The sequence below is a fragment of the Ambystoma mexicanum genome, chromosome 12 (assembly GCF_040938575.1).
Source record: "Ambystoma mexicanum isolate Mex_15411 chromosome 12, UKY_AmexF1_1, whole genome shotgun sequence".
Classification (NCBI taxonomy): domain Eukaryota; kingdom Metazoa; phylum Chordata; class Amphibia; order Caudata; family Ambystomatidae; genus Ambystoma; species Ambystoma mexicanum.
Window position 1 is genome coordinate 1226039060 of NC_090936.1, and position 21164 is coordinate 1226060223.

At 45.7% G+C, this 21164-nt stretch overlaps 1 protein-coding gene across 2 annotated transcripts in view; it reads right to left on the reverse strand.

Moving 5' to 3' along the window:
• Positions 1-21164, reverse strand: part of GNPTAB (N-acetylglucosamine-1-phosphate transferase subunits alpha and beta) — a 625912-nt gene that overhangs the window by 147708 nt on the left and 457040 nt on the right. For both annotated transcript variants that reach the window (XM_069629897.1, XM_069629896.1), the window contains exons 16-17: positions 8714-8827; positions 7896-7981 (exon numbers count right to left, since the gene is read on the reverse strand). In XM_069629897.1, coding sequence (XP_069485998.1) covers positions 7896-7981; positions 8714-8827 — 200 coding nt within the window. The remainder of the gene's footprint in view (positions 1-7895; positions 7982-8713; positions 8828-21164) is intronic.

The following is a 21164-nucleotide window of genomic DNA, read 5'->3' on the forward strand; positions in this document are numbered from 1 at the left end:
GAATGGCCTGCTCCAACCACTATGAAAGAGATCCAATGATTTATTGGATTCGCTAATTTTTACCGGAGATTCATACCCCACTTTTCCACTTGAACGTACCCTCTTACTACTCTTCTAAAGAAGGGAGTTCCTTTTCTATGGTCGGACATCGCTCAAGGAGCATTCGAAGAATTGAAGAGAAGATTTACATCTGCTCCGGTATTAATGAATCCAGATCAAAATAATTCCTTCATAGTGGAAACAGACGCTTCCCATTACGCTCTGGGAGCAGTATTACTTCAGAAAGACTCAAATGATCAAGAACGTCCGATTGCATATCTATCCAAGATGTTATCTCCTGCGGAGTTAAACTATTCAGTCTTGGAAAAGGAACTATTGGCTATAAAACGAGCGTTTGAAGAGTGGAGGCACTTACTAATAGGGGCCAAACAGGTGATTGAGGTCAACACTGACCATCATAATTTGAGAGCTCTTCAATATGCTCAGGCCTGTAACAGTAGACAGGCCCGTTGGGCCCATTTTTTCTCTCCATTCAGAATTCATTTTAACTTCATTCCAGGAACCAATAATTTACGGGCAGATGCTCTCTCACCGAAAGAGACTTTACCTCAAAAACAGTTTCGATCTGAATCAATTTTTCCTCAGACTCAAGTAATCGAAGTGATCATTAAGGATCTCTTAACTCGGATACAGGAACAAACCAAACGGATGACAAGGGAACAAAGGGAAGAACTCACTTCTTGGAAGATGGTTAAAGAAGAAGGATGTTACTATTTAGGGCATCAGATTGTCCTCCCAACAGACTCCTTACGAAGGGAAATCCTCACATTATGTCATGATGCTAAGGTAGCTGGACACCGAGGGACAAAGACTACTCAAGAGCTGGTAGTCCGATATTTTTGGTGGCCATCCTGGAAAAAAGACATTGTAGGATATGTTAATTCTTGTCCTCATTGTCTACAGGTAAAGACCCCACTGAAGGCCCTGGTGGGCAAATTAGTCCAATTGTCTCTACCTTCTCGACCCTGGGCAATGATCTCCATGGATTTTATTGTAGATTTACCACCTTCCAGAGGATGTTCTACAATAATGGGTACCATAGACTACTTTTCAAAATTGGCACATTGTATTCCCTTGCGCAAACTTCCATCAGCTTCAGAAATGGCAAGAGTGTTCATTGAGAGAATATTTTCACTCCATGGTCTCCCCAAAAAGAGGGTCTCGGTACACTTCAAAGTATTGGAAGCAAGTGTGCCTTAAATTGGGCATTTCAAGAGCGATGAGTTCAGGGTACCATCCGCAAACAAATGGTCAGACTGAACGTTTAAATCAGTCCCTTGAAGGATATGTGAGGACTTATATATCGGCTACTCAGGATGACTGGAAGGACTTATTACCCATCGCAGAGTATGTGTATAACAATTCTTTTCACTTTTCAATCAGGACAAGTCCATTCCTTTGTACTTCTGGATTTCACCCGGTTTCCTTTCCAGTTTCCAGTCATTTCACTTCACAATGTCCTGATGTGGAGCTCCTTGTCAATCAGCTGAGCAAGTATCATACTGAAGCTCGGAAGACACTCAGGTATGTCGGCTGGGTTCAGATTTGAGTACCAGTGTTCCCCATTTCCAAAGGCTTTTTGCCTCATGTCTACGCCTTTGTTCGTGGGGGTCAAGGCTCCACTCTCGCCACCAAACCAGGGTCCGACCGAAGCCATCCTTCGATAGCCTTGGTCGGAACGCCACTCGCCGAAGCGGGAATCAGTCTAGTGCCGGCGGGAACAGAGATCAACGATCAAGTTCGTTCAAGCAGGTGGTTCCGATGGAACTAATGCCGCTGTCAGGAGTGTGACAGAGGGGTGCTGTGTCTGAACCAGCTCCTAAAGAGACAGGCAACAGGCCTGGTACGCCGCAGGTGTTGTTCAGAATTTTGGAATTTTGTGAATAGTGTCCCTTTCGGCTCGGAGAAATGTACAATTCCAGGTCGATCTCTGTAGCACCCTCCGTTATCAGGCAGGGTAGTGGCCACTGGCCGGGAGGTGTAAAAACTGGAAGGTCATCCCTGTTGGAATCTGAGATGACAGAAGTCTTACATCTCCTGGCCGGTGACTTCTTTTCAGCTTGAGTTCTGTGACTTCTCAGGCGGTGCCCGCCTGTTTCAGTATCGGGTGGATGGGTCTTCGTAGAGTCCAGGTCCCTCTCCATATCAGAGGTGGTGGAATCCCTCGGCTCCATTGGCTTCCGAGGACTGCGCACACCTCAGCGCACAACTCTGCATACCGTTCCGCGGTACAGGTAAGGATTATGTGGGTCCTCCCACACAATCAACAGCAAAGAAAGACTCTCCTCACAGGTGAAAACACGTAGGGAGACTGCCATGGACTGTGCACACCTGCATATTAGCTTTTATGAATACTGCCCCATCGGGTTGCTGGTTTCTCTACGAGCTCAAATGCTTAAAGTTACTCTTTTGTGTTTTTAACAAATACGACTTGCACTGCTTTTTGATAGTTTGAATTTCTCTTAATCTCACTTCCACTTATAAGTGTTTTCTACTTCTTACATGCTTGCCTTGCACACAAGATCAGTCCCAGAGAGCTCCAGGATCACCATCAGCTGGTGAACTCACTGGGCAAGGCGTGCACGTCCGATCCTCTAGATGCTCACGCGTGCTCTGCTTCAGTGGCTTCTCCTGACCAGGCAACTTGCTACACCTGACCCACTGTCGCCCACGCCACTTGGAAAAATTAGCTTCCTTTGCTCTGGAGGCTCGCTGGTGCTCACCAGAGACCGCCTTTTGATGAGGAAAGCTAACCTCGCTTTTGTAATCTGTTGGCAGCCTCTGCAACACATGTTTTAAGAGGGCAAGCTTCCCTCTTGCACGGTTCCCGCAGCGCAACCTCTGCACTTCTGGTTTCTGGAGGCACAAACCCTCTCCAGACCGGCTACTGTTAACTTCAACTTAACAGTGGTCTCATCGTCATTTCCCTCCGCCAGTTTCTGCGTTGGCTGCATACACGCTACACACTGCTCCTCCTGCTCGACAATAGCCTTTTAAGCCTCTCAGTCTATCTCAGCTGTGTGTCAAGTCTGATAATAATCTGAACACTCCTGCTGCATTGTTCCTCTTTAGCCCTCTTCCTCGTCCCAGTACTTAGGGAATTATGGGACTTGAAGTCCCTAATGACAAAGTTAGTTTTTCGGGCTTGATTTTCATTTTTAACCTCCTTTCAGTTCTCCACAATATTCTTTAAAGAAATATCGTAAGGATTAGTCACGATGTTGAGAAGAGGAATAAAGTTAGTTAGGATTTAACCTGCTATTATTCATAGATTTCCTTTCACTGTACCTGTGGGAGTTATGGACGTTTTTAGTGTTATAAGTCTCTAGGGTTTTAGAAGTGTTTTTATCCATATTTAGGCGTTTAATTTGGGGAACAAAAAGATTGTCACGAGAGCAAACCATTACAGAATTTGGCATGGAGGAGATGTCTTCCTCAGAGGAAGATAAATACTGCTTCTCATCCCACGGAATCCTCTTCCTCCCCTGGGCCCTTGCTCCTCTCAGATGATCCTTCCACAGAGCACCACCCCCACGGTCAGGGTCAGGGTCAGGGTCAGAAAGCGTCAGCCTTTCCATGGCCACCTGGGAGGAGACTCTAAGCGGGGGTTTATTAGCGAAGAGTACGTAGGATTCATCACAGCAAGCTAAAGAAAGTGAAGGGTTAGAAGAACAAGAGATTCAAAACCAGTAGCCACAGGTCAGTAATCAAGTAGAAAAACATAGTAAAACACTTAGGAGCTATCCGAGAATTAGATCCCTAACCCAGAGTAAGTCCAGCAACAATATGAAATGAGGCCTACTGCCCAAAAGTCACCAGTTGCACAAGGCAAATTGTAGCACAAGTTGACGATCCTCCAAGTTCCAATGATGCACTTGGAATAGCGACGTCTGCAGCGAGGACGCCCTGTGAGACTTCCGAAAACTCAGCAGGCACGGATCCTCGAGCAGGGGTTAGGACTGGTTTTCCCCACCGGTTCCCACCGGTCCAGAGCATGGACGAGGGACGATTTTAGATCAGGACCGAGGAGCAGGGGTTCACCGGAATGCACTAGAGTCGATGGTTGGTCAGCTGCAACAGTCACCCACGGGTCTTCAGCAGCTGCACTTCTTCGTAGGGGTCTTAGCTCCAACAACGATCCGAGGATTGGCTGAAGGAGTCCTCCTTTAATCCAGGATTTGGACTGGAGTCCCCACCAGGTCCACCAATGCTAAGGATCTGCGCCATTCAAACTGGCCTTGGCTGTCCAATCATGGGAAGCCACTGGTCAAAACACTGTGCCTGGCACAAGACACACTGTGGCTCAGATATGAACTGGGACCAGTGAAGGGTCAGAAATGAGAGGCAGCCACACAGTTGGAATATTTTCAACAACAGTCATCTTAAAGAAAAGGAGTTCGTTAGGGAGATTTTTCATTTCTGTGCTAATTCCCTTCAACCTTAGAGACCCCCAGCTCTTTTGCTGGACTTTAGGACTTTTTAATTGTTAACCCTTTCATGTGTTTTTACCTCATTTGGAATTTGTGCTTTCACTGTTTAGGAAGGCTGACAAACTCCATAGGTATCTTCTTTGTATGGTGCAGTGTCACTGAGACATTCTTTCTATTTCTGTTAAGGTTTAAATACCTTTACTTAGGTGAACTACAGTTCCCAAGAACAGTAAAGTGAAATTGACTTTACTACCTTTTCGCTTTGTGGGTCCAACACACACCATTTTATGCGGCGTGCTGGGGGATTACTTCGTAGCCCCTTATCGTACATTCTCATGTAAAAAATGTTACCTTCACTACTTCAAATGGCTGGTGGCAGTGGTCTACTTTTTCCTACCATTGTGCTTTTCTGCCGCAGGCTGAACCCTCAGCTGCAATACAGCACCCATGGATAACCTTTTTGTCAAAATAGCCCGTCTTCTTTTTTCATCATTTTCTATTTGTGACATCTATTGGGTTTTACTCTGTTCTTTGAGACAGGCTTGCGCCCTTTGTTGGTCTTGCCTTTGGCGGGTTTCAGCCCTGAAGCCCGTCCTTAGCTCCAGTGTGTCTTGAAAAACAGGATGTGAGGGAGGGTCCCGAAACACCTCTGTCCTTTGTCTCTAGGAATGCCTGAATGCAACTAGTCCTGAATGGCTGGCTGGCTTTCCTTTTAGGGCAGCTGCCCTGCTGTGTGATTGGCAGCCTAGGCTGTGCATGAATGGGAGAAACTTGCTAAAAAGGCAAGGGTTTCGGGACTACAGCTTAGAGTCTACAAAAGTGTATTAGTGTGATATATAAATGCAAATACTATCCTTGTGATTGAAGTCACCTTAGGGTGTAGGAGTAACGTATGTAGCATAGCCAAAGATTATCCACTGGCTTTACTTGACTATGAAAATTAATTTAAAGTGTTTTTGAATTGTTAAAACAAATGGTCTCTTTAAAGAATGCTTATCTAAAACTGACGTTAAATAACTATTTATAACTGAGACCTTGAGTATAATTGTTAATTAGCTACTTGTATTTGTGGATTTCATTTGTACAGTGCTACAGCTCACATTTACCCCTCTTGAGATAGGCCTGACTGCTCAGTCAGACTACCAACTTGGTATGATAGGTTATTTATAAAGCGCTTAATACCCAGAGGTTTCTAAGCAAGGACGCGGGGATCGAACCTACGTGCTCCTTGTCGTCTTGCTTCCAAGGCGAGAACATTGCCGCTGAGCTATCCTCCCGAGACCTGTGTAGTAATGACCTATACCAAAAGGTGGGTTACCTACTACCAAGCAGATAAGTGTTGTGTAGTCTCACACAGTGTGACTGCACCAATTCTTATTTAACAGTGGTGGATGAAGGCCTTTCCGTCCATATCCTAGTCAGAGTCTCCCTTAACAGGAAACTACAACTAAAGATCAGTCTGTGTCGTTGTCAAAATTATGCAGAATGTCCTTCTGTCCAAAACATATCTAACCCTCTCACTAAAACAATCAAAAGGTGTAAGGTAAGTGTCTCTGTTTTGATTTTGATCCAACTTTCCCCATATAAATATGTCATGTATGGAGACTTGTACACGTTCTGTCTGTTAACTTCTTCACTAATATTTGTTTGCTTGTGACAATTCTTGTTCTGATGTTTCCCCAATCGAAATCTCATATGGAGACTTGTAGAAATGTTGCCTTTCAACGTATTCATTAATATTCATTTGCTGTTGATAACTTTTACTCCAACTTTCCCCATATTGATTACTCTTGTATGAGGATGTGTGTAAATGCTGGCTTTCTAAATTACTTGGTTGATATTTAAAATATGTATTCAATGGTTAATTTGCTTTTCAGCACACCCCCAGGTCCCCAACACTTGTGGGCAGATTCAGCTGTGTTTGATGACGTTTCCTAATTGCAGTATGTTGATGGGATGACATTTTTACTCTTGGGAGGCTTCCGCTTCATTGAAGGCCCTGAATCTGGTCTTTTCGCCGGCTCAGCATTCGTCTGCCGGTAGAACTGCTGCTGCTCAGCCAGACCGTATGTCCAACAGCCCCGCTGTAGCTGTCAGTCTCGGTCCCTTCTAGGCATCCACTGTGCCTCACCCGGTCTCACGCCTCTCTGGTAAGTTATGCTTCCAAGCATGTGCTTGGAAGTGCTTACCTTTCTCAGTGTGTTCTGTTTCCCAGCGTCTGCTTCTGTGTCCGGTTCTGCTACCCGCTTTGCCCGCTCTGTATCTCTCTCTCACTCACCTTCACTCTCCCATTGCAGGTGCTCATGAAGTTTAAATGTCCTGTGCAGCTGATTCCCGTTACAACTAGTCACCACGTTTGGCTTGGGGTTTCTTTCCATCCACATGGACTCCTTTCTCTTTCTCGTCTGAGTACTTGAGGTTTTATGGGCGTGGGAGTACCCAGACATTTTGCATCTTTTAAAGTTACATTGTTTTAAAACATCAGAGAAAAGAGATTATGTGTACAGGAAGTATACATGGTATTCAGTTTGAATTGTTTTACAAGAAGGGGGTTTTGGGGTTTTACAATGAGAGGGATTTCTGAAGTGACGGCAAGTCTTCAGGAATTACAGGGAAGGTGAAGAACACAGTCTCACCTGGTGGGGTCATCACATCTCCCCCGAACGCCATCTCCTCCCATGTGATCCTCCCTCATAATACCACCCCCAGGGTCAGGATCTGGAAACGGCTGCCGCCCTCTGGCCACATGGGAGGAGATCTTGGGCTCGGGACCAGTGATGAGTCATCACAGACCAGACAGCTCAAAGCATCTCTCTAAAACGCCAGGACAGGGCACAAATCAAGCAAGAAGGTAGTGCGTTGCATAGAAATCTATGAAAAGTAAGATGAAAAAATAAAATCTTTCTCAACAACAGGAGTTGGTCTTATGGAATCTGATTTTAGTGTTGATTCAAGCTTTAAACATTTTCTTTTACCTAAAGATGGCCAAGGACTTTGTGACTTTTCAAGTATTGCTGCAGAGGCTATGGAGAAGGGGTAGGGAGTGTGGGAGAAATCAGAAGCACTACATGGACTGTCGCAGGAAGAACAATTTTAAAGCAATGTCACAAAACATTGAAAAGTCAAACACAATTGTACCAGTGGTGCTCAGAGATGGATGCCAAGCGCAGTTACTCAATAGTGCAGGGAGGAGTGGCGAGTAGTGGGCAACATGTCCTATCCTTTTTACTGGTTAAAGTAGTTCCAGAAAAAGGATAGAACCTTTTTTTCATTCAAAATCAAATTTGAAAAAGGAACCACGGTTTTAGAAAAAGAAATTCCAAGAAATGTATCAGAACAGTTAACAGGCAAACCATGTTTTATGAAAAAAATCTTAAAAACACTCCAATTAATAAAAGGACATACCTATATTTGTGTTTATCTTTGTAAGCCTTCCGAATTCGGTCAGTTACAGGTTTACAATTGATCACAAGCTGCTTACTTACTGGAGGCTGAAATACAATGACAGTTAATTAACATGTTGTTCCGTGTGTGCCGCTAACGTCCAGGGGATCTGGATTCATAAACATTAGGCAGTCGCAGTGCTTAAGAGCTTACTCCATCATACTTGTTCACACAAATGTATGAGCTGATATATGGACTGGCACTGTCAACTCCCGGAGATCAGAATCTTTAAGACTGAACAGTAACAATAAGACTTTCGACTGTAAAACCACTGCACATTCAAACTCACAAAGCATCTCTTCAGGAGCCAACGTTAATCCTAAGAGATGCTAAAAATCATCAGATAATTAGGCGACCCAAAGATCCTCTCGCATAGATCATCAACAAAAAAACAAAATACATACCCCCTTTCCAACCTTTACACTGCCCATGCGGCCATCTTTTTAAAGCAACTTCACGCTGGGAGTTGATGGAATTTGTTGCAAAAAGTAAAGTGAACTACTTCTCAGACAAATTCTGTATAATTAGTCAAGGACTGAGCATCCCTAAACTGCATCGCCATTGCCGATATCAGCAACAGTTCCTACCAGTAAAAGAGTTACACTTTTAAGACAAAGATACGGTTAACTCAGAGGACAGAGACACATTTTGTGGACACTAACCAATAGCAAATCCGAACTGGCTGGGATGCAGGAAACCAACAGACATAGAAGTGCTGGATGTGGCATGTCATTATTTCACCACAAAGGCAACTGAATGAGAGCTTTGATCATTCTTACCAGGTTGGGGTCATAGTACGCCTCCTGAGATGGCGGGATTACTTCGATCCTGGTCATGTTAGCATGGAGTGTTTTTGAGCAATTTATCAGCATGTGCTCCAAACTTGTTAAATCCTAGAACAACAAAATGCCATGTTGGATTAAGACATCATCGCTCATAAAAGGACATCATGGTTTGACGAAGGTCGCTGGGACCGGGATAATGAGGGGAAAGAACTAATTGACTATTTCAAGGCATGTTTATTATTGGATCGAAGAGGCCAGATACCAAATGGATCCATAGACCGTGCAACCTTTGGCTGTAGGGCCTCAAAAGAATCACTAAAGTTTGTGAGACTAATATGATGAATCTCGGCTATACCGCTTCCTTCTTCGAGAACAATCCCAAGAAGTCCCAGTATGCCTGGATCATTCCTTTTGAATTTGACAGGGATGCATTTCACAAATGTTTATTCACATCGGCTGTCTTGGGCTCATTCACTCCATTAACAATTGAAAATATACAGAACATTATTGAAACATTCAGATTGCACAGTAGGGTTAAAACTATGTTCACTACAAGCCACAAAAGCTTGGTGTGTTTAAAATGCCTTTTTTAAAAAAATATGGGAAAAGTACAGATTGAGAAACAATGTAGAGGATGCCTTTCCAACGAGCAACATTTACCAATCTCTGTTACACTACTGTGTGCTCTTCCACAATGAGCCTGCACAGGCTTTTATCTGTTATTCTCTTGCTTATTATGAAAATACAGTAATTGGGGGAGGAACAATTCAAAACAAAAGTACGTCTAATTGTTATATGCGAGAGAGTGTACTTTGAAAAGGCCTTATGCACACTGTAATACAAATGCATTTACATTTCTCACGCTAAGCACAGCTTTGCAAATAATTAGTGTTAAATGTTTCTTACTGTAAACAATCCATTACCCTCAAAAACTAGGTAATGTCATGCTAAGAGAAAATGCTTACTCGTACATTAGTAGGTACGAGATGCCTATAGTCAACTCGTATTACAATTGCAATCTAGCTGTGAATACTTAAAAGGGCAAAATATTTAGTTATTTAAATCAATTTGTACACTGTACAGAATCAAGTGGCAGTACCTTTTGGGAATTCTGCATGAGAGGCAACCAGGTAGCTCTTTCCCTTGTTACAACATTTTTAATTGAAGTTCTGAAAATGGTAAATATTGATTAATTGCAATATTAGCATTGGTTTTAAATATTTATGACTGTTGAATGATGGTGTATTTTTAGTGTTTAGTATGTTGAGATGTGCAAGGCATTCTGTAAACCATAGAGCATTAATAATAAATAAATAAAAAAGGAATTTGTACATGTCCGCATTCTAAGATTATGTAAAAGTAAAGATTGACGTCCATGCTAATGTAAATAAAAACTAAGGGGGCACAAACGCTTTATTGAATAAGCCTATAGCTGAAAAATATTTTGTTATGATGGATGCAGCCGTTCTCTATGGCAAGGTCAGTCGCTAATAAGCTGAAATGGGCAACACTGATCTTGCCTTTCCTTCTTCAAAGACACACATGCCAGTACATATGGGCGCCTCAGACATCGTAACCGATTTAATTTAATTTCTAAACTAACAGGACGGTCAGTTGCAAGTCGATTGCATGAATGAATATGTTACTATTGAATTGGTTAACAGGAAAAACAAGGGTGGAACAAACTGGAGAGGAAGGAATGCTCCAATATAAACCAGCTGTTTCAAACAGCAAGGATGCACTTCCCAAAACTGATCCAGAGACTACATCACTGAAGATCATGAGGGGTAGAACATGGAGGGCAACAGCTGACACCACAAGATTTGACCTGCCTAGGAAAGGGAGCAAGCAGAAACATTCATGACTAAGCCGAGACTAATTCTAACCCATGGGCCTAATCATTGGGATTTCAATCATTTGGGGAAAGAACTGTATTACAGAGCTGAACTGACTTTGAAACAACCAGCTTTCATCTTCCTTCACCTTGACTCACACTGATCCTGGGGTGAACATCAGGCACTTTACTGTCCCAAATTCGAATTTTAAGATGGTTCCAATATTTTGGCATCTGAAATTATCCAGTTTACACATTCCTGCAACATATAATGTTCTATCCATGGTTACTCAATTAAGAGGCAGCCAGAGTTTGTTTTGTTTTATTAGTCTTTCAACTTGCCCTATATGCTGGTGACCACCGAGTTTAGGGCAGTACTGAGTTGTGGCACAGAATTCAAAGATGCCTGTGCTGCACTGCATGCTTCTTTGTTCAGGATAAGTCAATCCATTAAAGCACAGAGAAAGAGTGAGGCGGTTCCTTGCAGAAAGATTTAAAGTGAATTACTCAGGTTGATCTTAGCTGACGTCCACAGAAGCCATGGACTTTAACAGTATATATTTAACTGTTTCCTCCTACAGGGTTATTCATAGTTTGGTCTATACCCTCACAACTGCCCCCTAGCTTGCTAATCCAAAGCATCACAATTGTATGATTTTTAGTTTTACTCCATCACAATGCCTATACACACATTTTTGATTGTTTGTAGGTTGTTCTAACATTTTAGAAGTGAATGGGTGCATGATAGGTACCTACTCAACTACCTTATTGATTATATCGGAAACTGTATATCGTGTAACAATACTATTTATTAATGCTCACATTATCTGTACAAGAGAATATCCATAAAGGCTAAACAAGAGGGCGTTTCTATTTAGAAGTATAAAATAAACTATAGTGCAAGTGCAAACACTTGTTGGTTTAATGATACAACTTTGTAGGGAAGATATTGTTAACATCTACGGTTATCCTACACAACGGTAATATGCATTGGTTACATAGAAACTCTAGAGGTAGACCCACAACAAAATCACTGTCTAATAGTAATCCTGTTCAGGATTCCTCCCCATTCCTCTGCAAACCTGTCCCTCGTATTGTATGGGTGACTTTCTCCATTGCCAAATATGTCCACACTTTTTGTAGCCACATGAAAGTCAGTGGGGTGTCTTTCTTTTTCGAACTCTGAGCTATTGTTGACCATGCCGCTATGAGAAGACCCATGAAGCCTCTCCATTGTGTTTTTTTGTATTTTCTAGCAGTTTCGTCTCTTATTCCACATATCCATACTCCCACTCCCATTTGTCCCACATCTGGAAACATTTTCCCCCCATCTCTGCCTTCACTTCTTCCCAAAACGTCACTATCCCCTTACAATCCCACCAGGTGTGGTTTCCACGTTCCCACCTCTCCGCATTCCCTCCAACATTTGTCTGTCGTTTTGGGGAACATTGTATGCAGTCTTTCAGGGGGCCATTGTGTTACTATTTTGGTCCACATTTCTCTTGCCTGCGCTGATCTAGTCATCTTGGGGATCAGTGTCCATAGGTCCACCCACTGCTTTCTTGTTGGTTTCTCCCCCAGTGTTCTGCTCCATTTGAGCATGTATGTCCACTTGACCTCTTCCTCCTGAGAGTTAATGAAGGAGTGGAGACCCATTTCTTTTCCCCCCCGAGTTGGATATGACGTATTTCTCAAATGGAGTGAGGGTTCTCGTCGCTACGTCAGTTACTTCCGGGGTTTTTAACCAGTGTTTGAGTTGTTCGTATCTGAATTTGTCCCGTTTGTGGCGTGATGTGCTAGGGTAGCACGACTCGTGAGTCCTGACTTCATTGTCAATGAACATCTCCCCAATTTTCGTTATTCCCGCCTCATCCCAGCTTTCATAGGCCCCCTGTTCCAACCCCGGTGGGAACTGTAGATTTCATGAAATGGGAGTGAAAGGGCCCAGTGAGGTGGTCATTATCCCTTTTCGTGTTTGGCTGTCCCACGCCTCCATTGTTGTCTTCATTATTTCGCTAATCCCCATGTTGGGGTGTCTATGTTGTTTCTGTTTCCAGAGTAATTCCACCAGCGGGGTTCTTGCTACTGCTTTGTCTTGTTTCGCCCAGATCGGTTGCGGGTTGTCGCCCATCCATTCCCTGAGCACCTTTAGCTGAGCCGCCTGGAAGTATTTCTGGAAGTGGGGGAGCGCCAATCGCCCCCTCCCTGGTTGGTGCGGTTAGGATTTCCATGGCCAGTCTCGGGGTCTTCCTTTTCCACACAAAGGATGAGATCACTTTTAAAGAAAGTTCTGGGGACCCCCACCGGGAGCGCTTGAAAGTAGTACAGTAGCTTCGGGAGGATGGTCATCTTGACCGCTTGAATTCTGCCCCACCAGGAAATCATCAGAGGGTTTCATCTTTCCAGATCTCTGCGTAAGCTTGCAATGAGCTGCGGACAGTTTTCCCCATACAGTAGCCCTACCTTGTGAGTTAATGTTATACTCAGGTATTTTATGCCTTCCTTTGCGATCTTGAGTTTCAGTACTTTTGCGTCCCTTTCTATTCTCCCCCGGTCCCCCGTCAGTATTAACATTTCCGATTTATTTCTGTTAATTTTTAGGCCACAGTTGGCCCCAAAGTCTTCCAGTTCCCCCACCACTGCTGCTAGTGTTCGGCCCGGGTCTTCTAGCGCGATTAACATGTCATCTGCGTATGCTATCACCTTGTGTTGCATGCCTGCCATGTCTTTCCCTTTCACGTGAGTGGACTCTCTTAATTTCATTAGTAGGGGTTCCAGGAAGATAGCATAAAGTAACGGGGAGAGCGGGCAGCCTTGTTTTGTACCTCTTGATAATATTACCTTCTCAATCACCTCCCCATTGATGGCCACTCTACTGGATGGGGAGTTATAGTCTGCTCTTATTCTTGCTATAAATTGTTCCCAAAATCCCATACATTTCAGGGTTTTAAATAGCATGGACCATTCTACCCGGTCGAACGCCTTCTCGGCATCGACTGCGAGGAGAACCGCCGGGGTTTGCGTTATGCCTATTTTTTCCACTAGGTGAATGATCCTTCTCAGGTTGTCATGGGTTTGCCTTCCCGGGATGAAGCCCGATTGGTCTGGATTAATTAACCTTGGAAGGAGCGGGGCAAGACTCTTGCTGCTAGTATTTTTGTGTACATTTTTGCATCTATATTTATTAGGGAGATTGGTCTGTATGATGCTGGGAGGGACGGGTCTTTCCTTGGTTTGTGGAAAAGTAGGCCCTTCGCTTCGTTCATTGTGGGGGTCACACTGCCGCTATCTTTGAATGAATTTATGAGCTTGGTTAGGGCCGGAATCAGCATGTCTGCATATTTTCTATAGAATGGGGCCGTGAAACCGGGTGCTTTATTTACCGGGAGGTCCCTTATTGCTTTTCCCACTTCCTCTTCCCGTATTGGATTCTCTAGAGCCTGTCTGTCTTATTCTGAAATTTGTGGGATGTGGAGGGAATTAAGATAATTATCCTGTGCCTCTGCATCCGGGTGCTCTGTAGAATATAGTTTCTTGTAGAATTTTCTAAATGTCTCCCCAATATCTTGTGTGCGCGTCAGCTGATCCCCTTTCGTATCCCTAATGGTCTTGAACGTTGTTTCTTTCCGTTTTGCACGGAGTTGTCTTGCAAGAAACCTGTCTGCTTTGTTTGCTTTTATGTAGTATCTTTGTCTTAGATATAATAGGCTCCTTTCTGCTCATTTTGTGCGAAGCATCTCTAGCTGACCCTGTGTGTTTTAGCATTTTCTTTAAAGCTCTAGTGGGATGTGCTGTTATTTTCTCCTGTAGGTCTGTTATTGCACTTTCTTCAGGGCCATTATCTTCCCGCGGATAACAGCTTTGAACGCCTCCCAGACTGTGAACATCGGGACTTCCGCCTGTGTCTTTTTTTCGTGAAGTATTCCTTTATCATTTCCTTACAGTTTCCCCTGCTACCGGGTCCTGAATTATATCCCCTGGTAATCTCCACTTCCAGAGCCCGTTCGTTTTCCCCGGGAGATGCAGTTCAAGCCATAGGGGTGCATGATCGGATAAGGCAATCGTTCCTAGTTCCAGCCCTTGCATCTTACCCATAAATCCCACAGATACCCCGAAGTAGTCTATTCTTGACATGGAACTATGGACATGTGAGAAGTAGGTATACCCTCGTTGTTCCCCCTTCAGTTCCCTCCACACATCATTTAGGGCAAGCTGGTCCATCTGCTGCTTGAGACGTTTTGAGGGTGACCCTTGGCCTTGTGCACACCCTGAGCTTCTATCCACCTGTGGATTCCATGCTATATTAAGGTCTTCCCCCCAGAATCACCTCCCCCCTTGCGAAGGTTTCCAATTTTCCCAGAACATCGCTGAGGAAGCCATCTTGCTCCATGTTGGGCGCATAAACTGACACCAGTGTGATTCGCTGGCCTTCTATCAATACATTTGCGAACGCATACCTTCCTTCTTTATCTGCGGTGACATCCTCCAGTTTGGCATCCTACCCTTCCCTTATTGCTATAAGGACTCCCGATCTTTTTTCTGTTGAGTTTGCTTGTACCCAAATCTTGTATCCTCTTATTCGAGTTTTCTGTTTGTCCCTTGCTCTGAAATGAGTTTCTTGGAGCAGTAATAGGTCCGCCCTTTCCCTTTTGAGTTGCTTCTCCAATTTAACTCGCTTTGTGGGGTGATTCAACCTCCTAATGTTATAAGTTACAATGCGCAATCACCCCATTTTGTAACGGTACTTGCTCTTTGACTTTGGATCCCATTGCTTAGCCACTGCATATGTATTCCTGCCCCCTCCCCTTTTCCCCTCCCCCCAAACCTGCCCCCAACCTTGAACCATAAACCAAACAACTTGTCCCCGAGTAGGGCGAGGGTTCCTACTGATACTAGGGCGTTGCGCCCTTAGCTCCCTGCCCTCCGTATACTCGGTGGACGTTTTTGTAGGGAATCCTAAACCCCATATTACGTCTGTCCTTACCGGATTCCAAGCTGGTGCGTCCCGCCCGGGCCACCTGGTCTGCCATACATGTAGCATTTCATTCTCCTCCTTCTCCCTCGCCTCCGCCCCCCACCCCCCACCCCCCATCCCCCCCGAGCGGGGCCCCATTTAGCAGCCACTAACTTTGTCCGTGACGCATCTTTTCCTTTGATCTGTTCATGGCATCTTCCTGCAAGTTCCCCTTCCCATGCTTGCCTTTCTTTGTTTTATAGTGTCCCAGCCCCATTGTTTTCTCATTTGGTCTCCCCTTGGTTTTGGTTGGTCTGTTTCCTCTTCGTCTTCCTGAAGACCCAGTATGTTAAGACCACCTTCCCATGTGGTCGCTCTTCTCGGTTTCCCCTCCCAAGTGAAGGTCAGACCAAACGGGAAGGTCCATTTGTATCGGATTTGTTTCGCCACCAATGCTTTGACCAGTGGGGCCATCGTTCTTCTTTTCTGCAGTGTGACCAGGGCTAAGTCCTGAAATAGTTGTATTTCTTGTCCATTCATCTTGATATGTTCCATTTGTCTAGCCCTTCTCAGGAACTGCTCTTTTTGTGGATATGAGGAGAGAGCAACCAGGACATCCTGTGGTCTTTCTCCCGGTGCTCCTGATCTTTTCGGTCCGACCCTGTGGACCCGGTCCACCCCGATCATGTCAGTCTCAGATGCATCTAGAATGTCCCTGAACACTTCCTTCACTGCGGTCTTAAGGTCTTTGTCTAGGATTCTTTCTGCCATGTTCTTGATGCGTATGTTGGATCGTCTGGAGCGATTCTCCAGGTCTTCACAATGTATTTCCAGGTTATGGGTGAGTCTCACCAAGTGTTCATGTGTTTCACTGACTTGCTGCGTTTCTTTTTCGATGCCCTGTACCGCTCTCTCCAATAGATCTGTTCTCTCCTCTATTTTGGCCACATCAGTTTTCAAATCTTGCACCACCTGTTTCATATTGTTTTTCATCGTCGCAAACTGTTCCTGTACTGTTGACATACCTTTCTCCTGTAGTTCCTGGAACCATGTTTGCATGTCGTCTCTAGAGGGTGGTTGTTGGTGGTGTGTCGGTGCCATTCCCTCTCCCTGCTGGTCCTCCTGGGGTTTCCCTTTGGCTTGCGAGATGGAGTCCGTTAACCACATCTGTAGAATGTTTGCGTCTTGCTTTAGTGACTGTGGGGTCTGCTGGGTAACGTTGCTTTTCCCTTTGGCCCTTCACAGGTTCTATTTTAATTCCTGGGCTCCTCGTGGGCCACTCTGTGCTCTCCTATGGGCTGCGTAATGGGCCCCTGCCGCCACCCTAGAGGGTTTCCTTACGTCTGCGGGCGGGAGCGCTCCTCCTTTGTTAGTACTGAGGCTGGGTTTCCTTCTTCTGTGACTTCCTAGTTGGTTAAGTTTCTCAGTCTGTTCTGGGCTTCCCTCCTCTTGTGTCCTTGCTTGGGCCGTTCCCGGCAGACCCTTTCCAGGCCCCCCTTCCTCCCTAATTGGGGCGCCCCTCCTGGGCCTTTTCTTGCCGTCTGGGTCCCCCTCCTTTCACTTAGGGCTTTATACTATGCGCCACACATGCTGCATTGGGTGTCTGTGTCTGCCGAGGGTCTCCTTCCTCTGTGCCCCCTGCCTGTCGCGAGTCTTCCTCTTCCCTTCCCCCTTTTCACTAGTTCTGTTCAGCAGCATCGGCTGCGTGGCTGCCGTGTTATGTGGGGGGGGGGCTGCTGGGGTATGCTGGTGAGCGGTATTCCGTTACCCTGCTCTACTCCGCTCAGCTTTTGGGGATGACCCGTTCCGGGTGCCCATCTCTCTGCTGCGAGTCGCCTCGGGCTCGGGATGCCTGGCGCGTTGGTGGGGCCCCCCAGAAGGGGCTGCCAGTCCATGACCGGTGGCGCTCTTCCCACTTTTATTGTGAGGCCTCCTCTGTCTCCTCGTCCGGGGACGGGGGAGTCCCATGTGGACTGCGGCTCATCTCCCTCCGGTTTTTCGGCTCTGGCTGTGTTCCGAGGAGGAGGGGCGGGTCCTCTTCTCCCCTGTTTCCACCGCTGCTCCCGGCGTGCTTCCCCGTGGTTTTTGCACCGAGGAGGGGAAGGATGGGGGAGTCCGTCCGGGTTCTGCCGACTCGATTCTTGGCATACTGTGATAATCCCCTTCAACAACCCGCAAAGCCTGTGAACAGTATCTTTCAATATTCTGTAGCAAACAGAATGACAAAGACTGAGACAAATGAAGATTACTGGGGTGACCCAAAGGAGCAGTCTAGTGCTTGGAGGAAGCCAATTGGCTCCGAGCAACCCCATTCCTTGAAGCAGGAATTCAAAGATGGAACAGCTGAGAGCAATGGAGTGATCCAACCGGCTAGCCACTGCCGGGAAAGCCAAGTTGTCAGGTGGACAACTGAGCAAGGAAACGCGGGAAAACCGCAGAGAAGACTTCCCAGCTCGGGATGGGAATGCAGGAGGCGGCGAGTGAGGCAGAGAAGCGGCACAAAGAAAGGTGGAGGCAGCATCTGGACTGGAGACGCATTCCCGCAGGCTGGAGAGACGATGGTGCGGGATGCGAGGCAATGGAGGAGCTTTGCTCCGGCAAGGGAAGCCGGAGTGACGTGCAGACTGCCACCAGCTGCAGAGACGCAGCGCCCCAAGCGGAGAGAGAGCGCGGAAGTAGAGAAGGACAGGTCGGAGAAGCCAAGGGAGCCGTCCTAAAGCCGGTGAGCCCACAATGGAAGGTCGGGCCCCGGGAGGTAACTGGAGAAGGCATTACCTAATTGGAATGGGGGGCACATTTTCTACAGTTTACAAAAGATTTTCATAGTCCCAATATTTGTCGAGATACCCATACAACAGAGATAAGATGAACTTGGGGAGCACATACTTTCAGATATTGAAAGTAAAGGTATATGAGAAAACCTGGCAAGAGAGTATACCAGGTGTTTTGCAAGTCTGGGACCCGCACAAAAGTTGTGGTATCTTGAAAAGAGAATCCCAAGAAAGACTCATGCCCATAGGATTTTGCATTGAATGTGGGAAAGGCCTGGGTAAGGGAGTCTTTTCCCCTGGAGTGAATTGCAACACCAAGAGGTGGGGGTTATCCTCTTGGGCTACAAAGAATGTGGTTATTCTTTTGTTTTGGTGGAGAGAAACCTGGGAAAGGGAGTAATTCCCTGGAACTGTGACCATTATCCATTTGGACCTTGTTTGGTGTATACCTTTTTGTTGAACTTGAACAATTGTGCACTTTCCAAGCCAAAGACAATAACCTTAACACCTTTGAGTTACTTTTAGAATGCCAGGGCTAGGATAGGATTTCAGACACAGGACATTTTTGCTTTCAGTATCGTGACACAGGACAGACCCTTTTTTTGGTTGAGGTAGAGAAATACTTCCTAGATCAGGGACAGTGAGGCATTTTCCAACCCCCTTAATTATTTAATACAAGTGTATACCACTCACAATGAGTCCTCTGTGTCCACGTCTCATCCTGGTTCCTCACAGGTCCCAGCACAGTTTATTGATGCAAGAAGGCTAAAAATGCAGGAGCAAGCGTCTTGTTACACAATTTGGAGATCCTCCCAAAGATGCACTCAGAATGACGACAGCTGAAGCAAGGTACCCAAGGAGAGAGCTAGCATTGAAAGCCTGGCTCCTCTAGCAGGGGTCGAGACTGGTGGTTCCCACAGGTCCAGTGGTCTAACAATGGTGTTCTTGAGATCAGGATGAGGAGCAAAGCTTCACAACAACTTCACTGGAGTTGGTGCTGATCAGCTGCAGGGGTCGTCGCCTGGCTGCTCTTCTTCGTAGAGGACTTGGGTACAACAATGATCTTTCGAATAGCTGCAGGAGCCCTCCTTTTAACCAAGATTTGGGCTGGGAGCTTGCCAAAGCCCACCTAGGCTAAGGATGTGCACCATTCAACATCTGCCTAGCACCATCAAATTTGCCAGGACGTGTACTGGGACCAAACAGTCCCAGTCCTCACAACCAGGCTCATACACAAACCGCCCATTTGCCCGCAAAAGCAGCAGTTTTCCCAGGGAAAAGGAATTTCATATATGCCACTTCCTGACCTAAGAAGGCAGGGAGAAGACCAAAGAACAATATGGCCAAAGTACAAGTGAAAACCTTGTGTCACTGCCATTGCAGGGTGATAGCCATACTTAGTAGCCATTTGTGGTAAATGCAAAAGTGAACAAGTAAAATTACCAAAAGACGGAAGAAAAGAACAAGTTACTCTCTTACCTGGTAACGTTCTTTCGATGGGATGGTCCGACGACGTATTCCATATCTGACAGTAATCGCCACAGCTGTGCTGCTTCGGAAAATGTTCGGCGTCTGCGTCGATGACGTCGATACACTGTCCTCGAGGGCCTCCGTCGAGCCGACGTCACCGGATGTTATAAGTAGGGCGCACGACGCCCGTAGCCTCAGTTGTAGTTTTTTCCCCCAACGTCTGGCACCAAACTACTGCCAGTATGACCACAGAAAGCCTTGCGGCAACGTAAGCTGCAATCGCATAGGAAATTCTGTAGCGGGGCAGGTAGAGAGGGAGCGATATGGAATATGTCGTCGGACCATCCCATCGAAAGAACATTACCAGGTAAGAGTAACTTGTTCTTCGAGGGGATTGGGTCCTCTGACGTATTCCATATCTATGACAGACTCCCAAAGCAGTACCAACGTATGGAGGGGGGGGGGAGAATTTAGAATATAGAAATTTAGAATGTCCAGTCAAATTGCAGAGTTAAAGACTGCCTTGCCAAAGGCCAGATCCTGCCCATAGATGGAATCTAGGGAATAGTATCGTACAAACGTATGGACCGAAGCCCAAGTGGCTGCTTCACAGATGTTTCGAATAGGAACGCCCCCCTGCAGGGCAGTGGAGGCAGCCATACCCTTAGTAGAATGGGCCCGTAATCCAACCGGAGGGTCCTTACCCGCCAAGCAGTAACATTCAGAAATTGCCAAGATAATCCATCTAGACAAAGTCTGCTTAGTAACAGCTTGTCCCAAACACCTTCCAGCGTAACCTATAAAGAGCTGATCGTCCACTCTGACCCAGGACATGAGTGAATTGTAGAAACTTAAAGCTCTCCTAAGATCCAACCTATGGCGTCTCTCCTCTTCCTTACGAGGATGCGGAGGAGGATAAAATGCCGGAAGAATGACCCTCTGGCTTAAATGAAATTCTGAGACAACTTTCGGAAGAAAGGAAGGACGAACTCCAAGGACAACCCTGTCCTTATGAAACACAGTGAAGGGTGGCTTAACTGAAAGTGCCTGCAACTCACTCACTCTGCGAGCGGAAGTGACCGCAACTAAAAATACAGTTTTAAGGGTTAACAGTCTCAAAGGACAAGAATGTAAAGGCTCAAATGGAGAACCCATTAGGAATTTTAGAACAAGGTTCAAATCCCAACCAGGCACCTGGTTAGGGAGCCCTCTGAGAAACTGATAAATTAAAGGAATTTTTAAATAAGAACACTCCTCAGACGAGCGCTTAAATATGGACAGCGCCGCCAGGTAACCTTTAATGGTACCCACTTGCAGGACTTTGTGGGCTAACGAAAGCAAAAAAAGACAGAACCACAGGAATGTCACATGAAAAAGGATCCACATTCTTAACCCTGCACCAGTTGCAGAACTTTC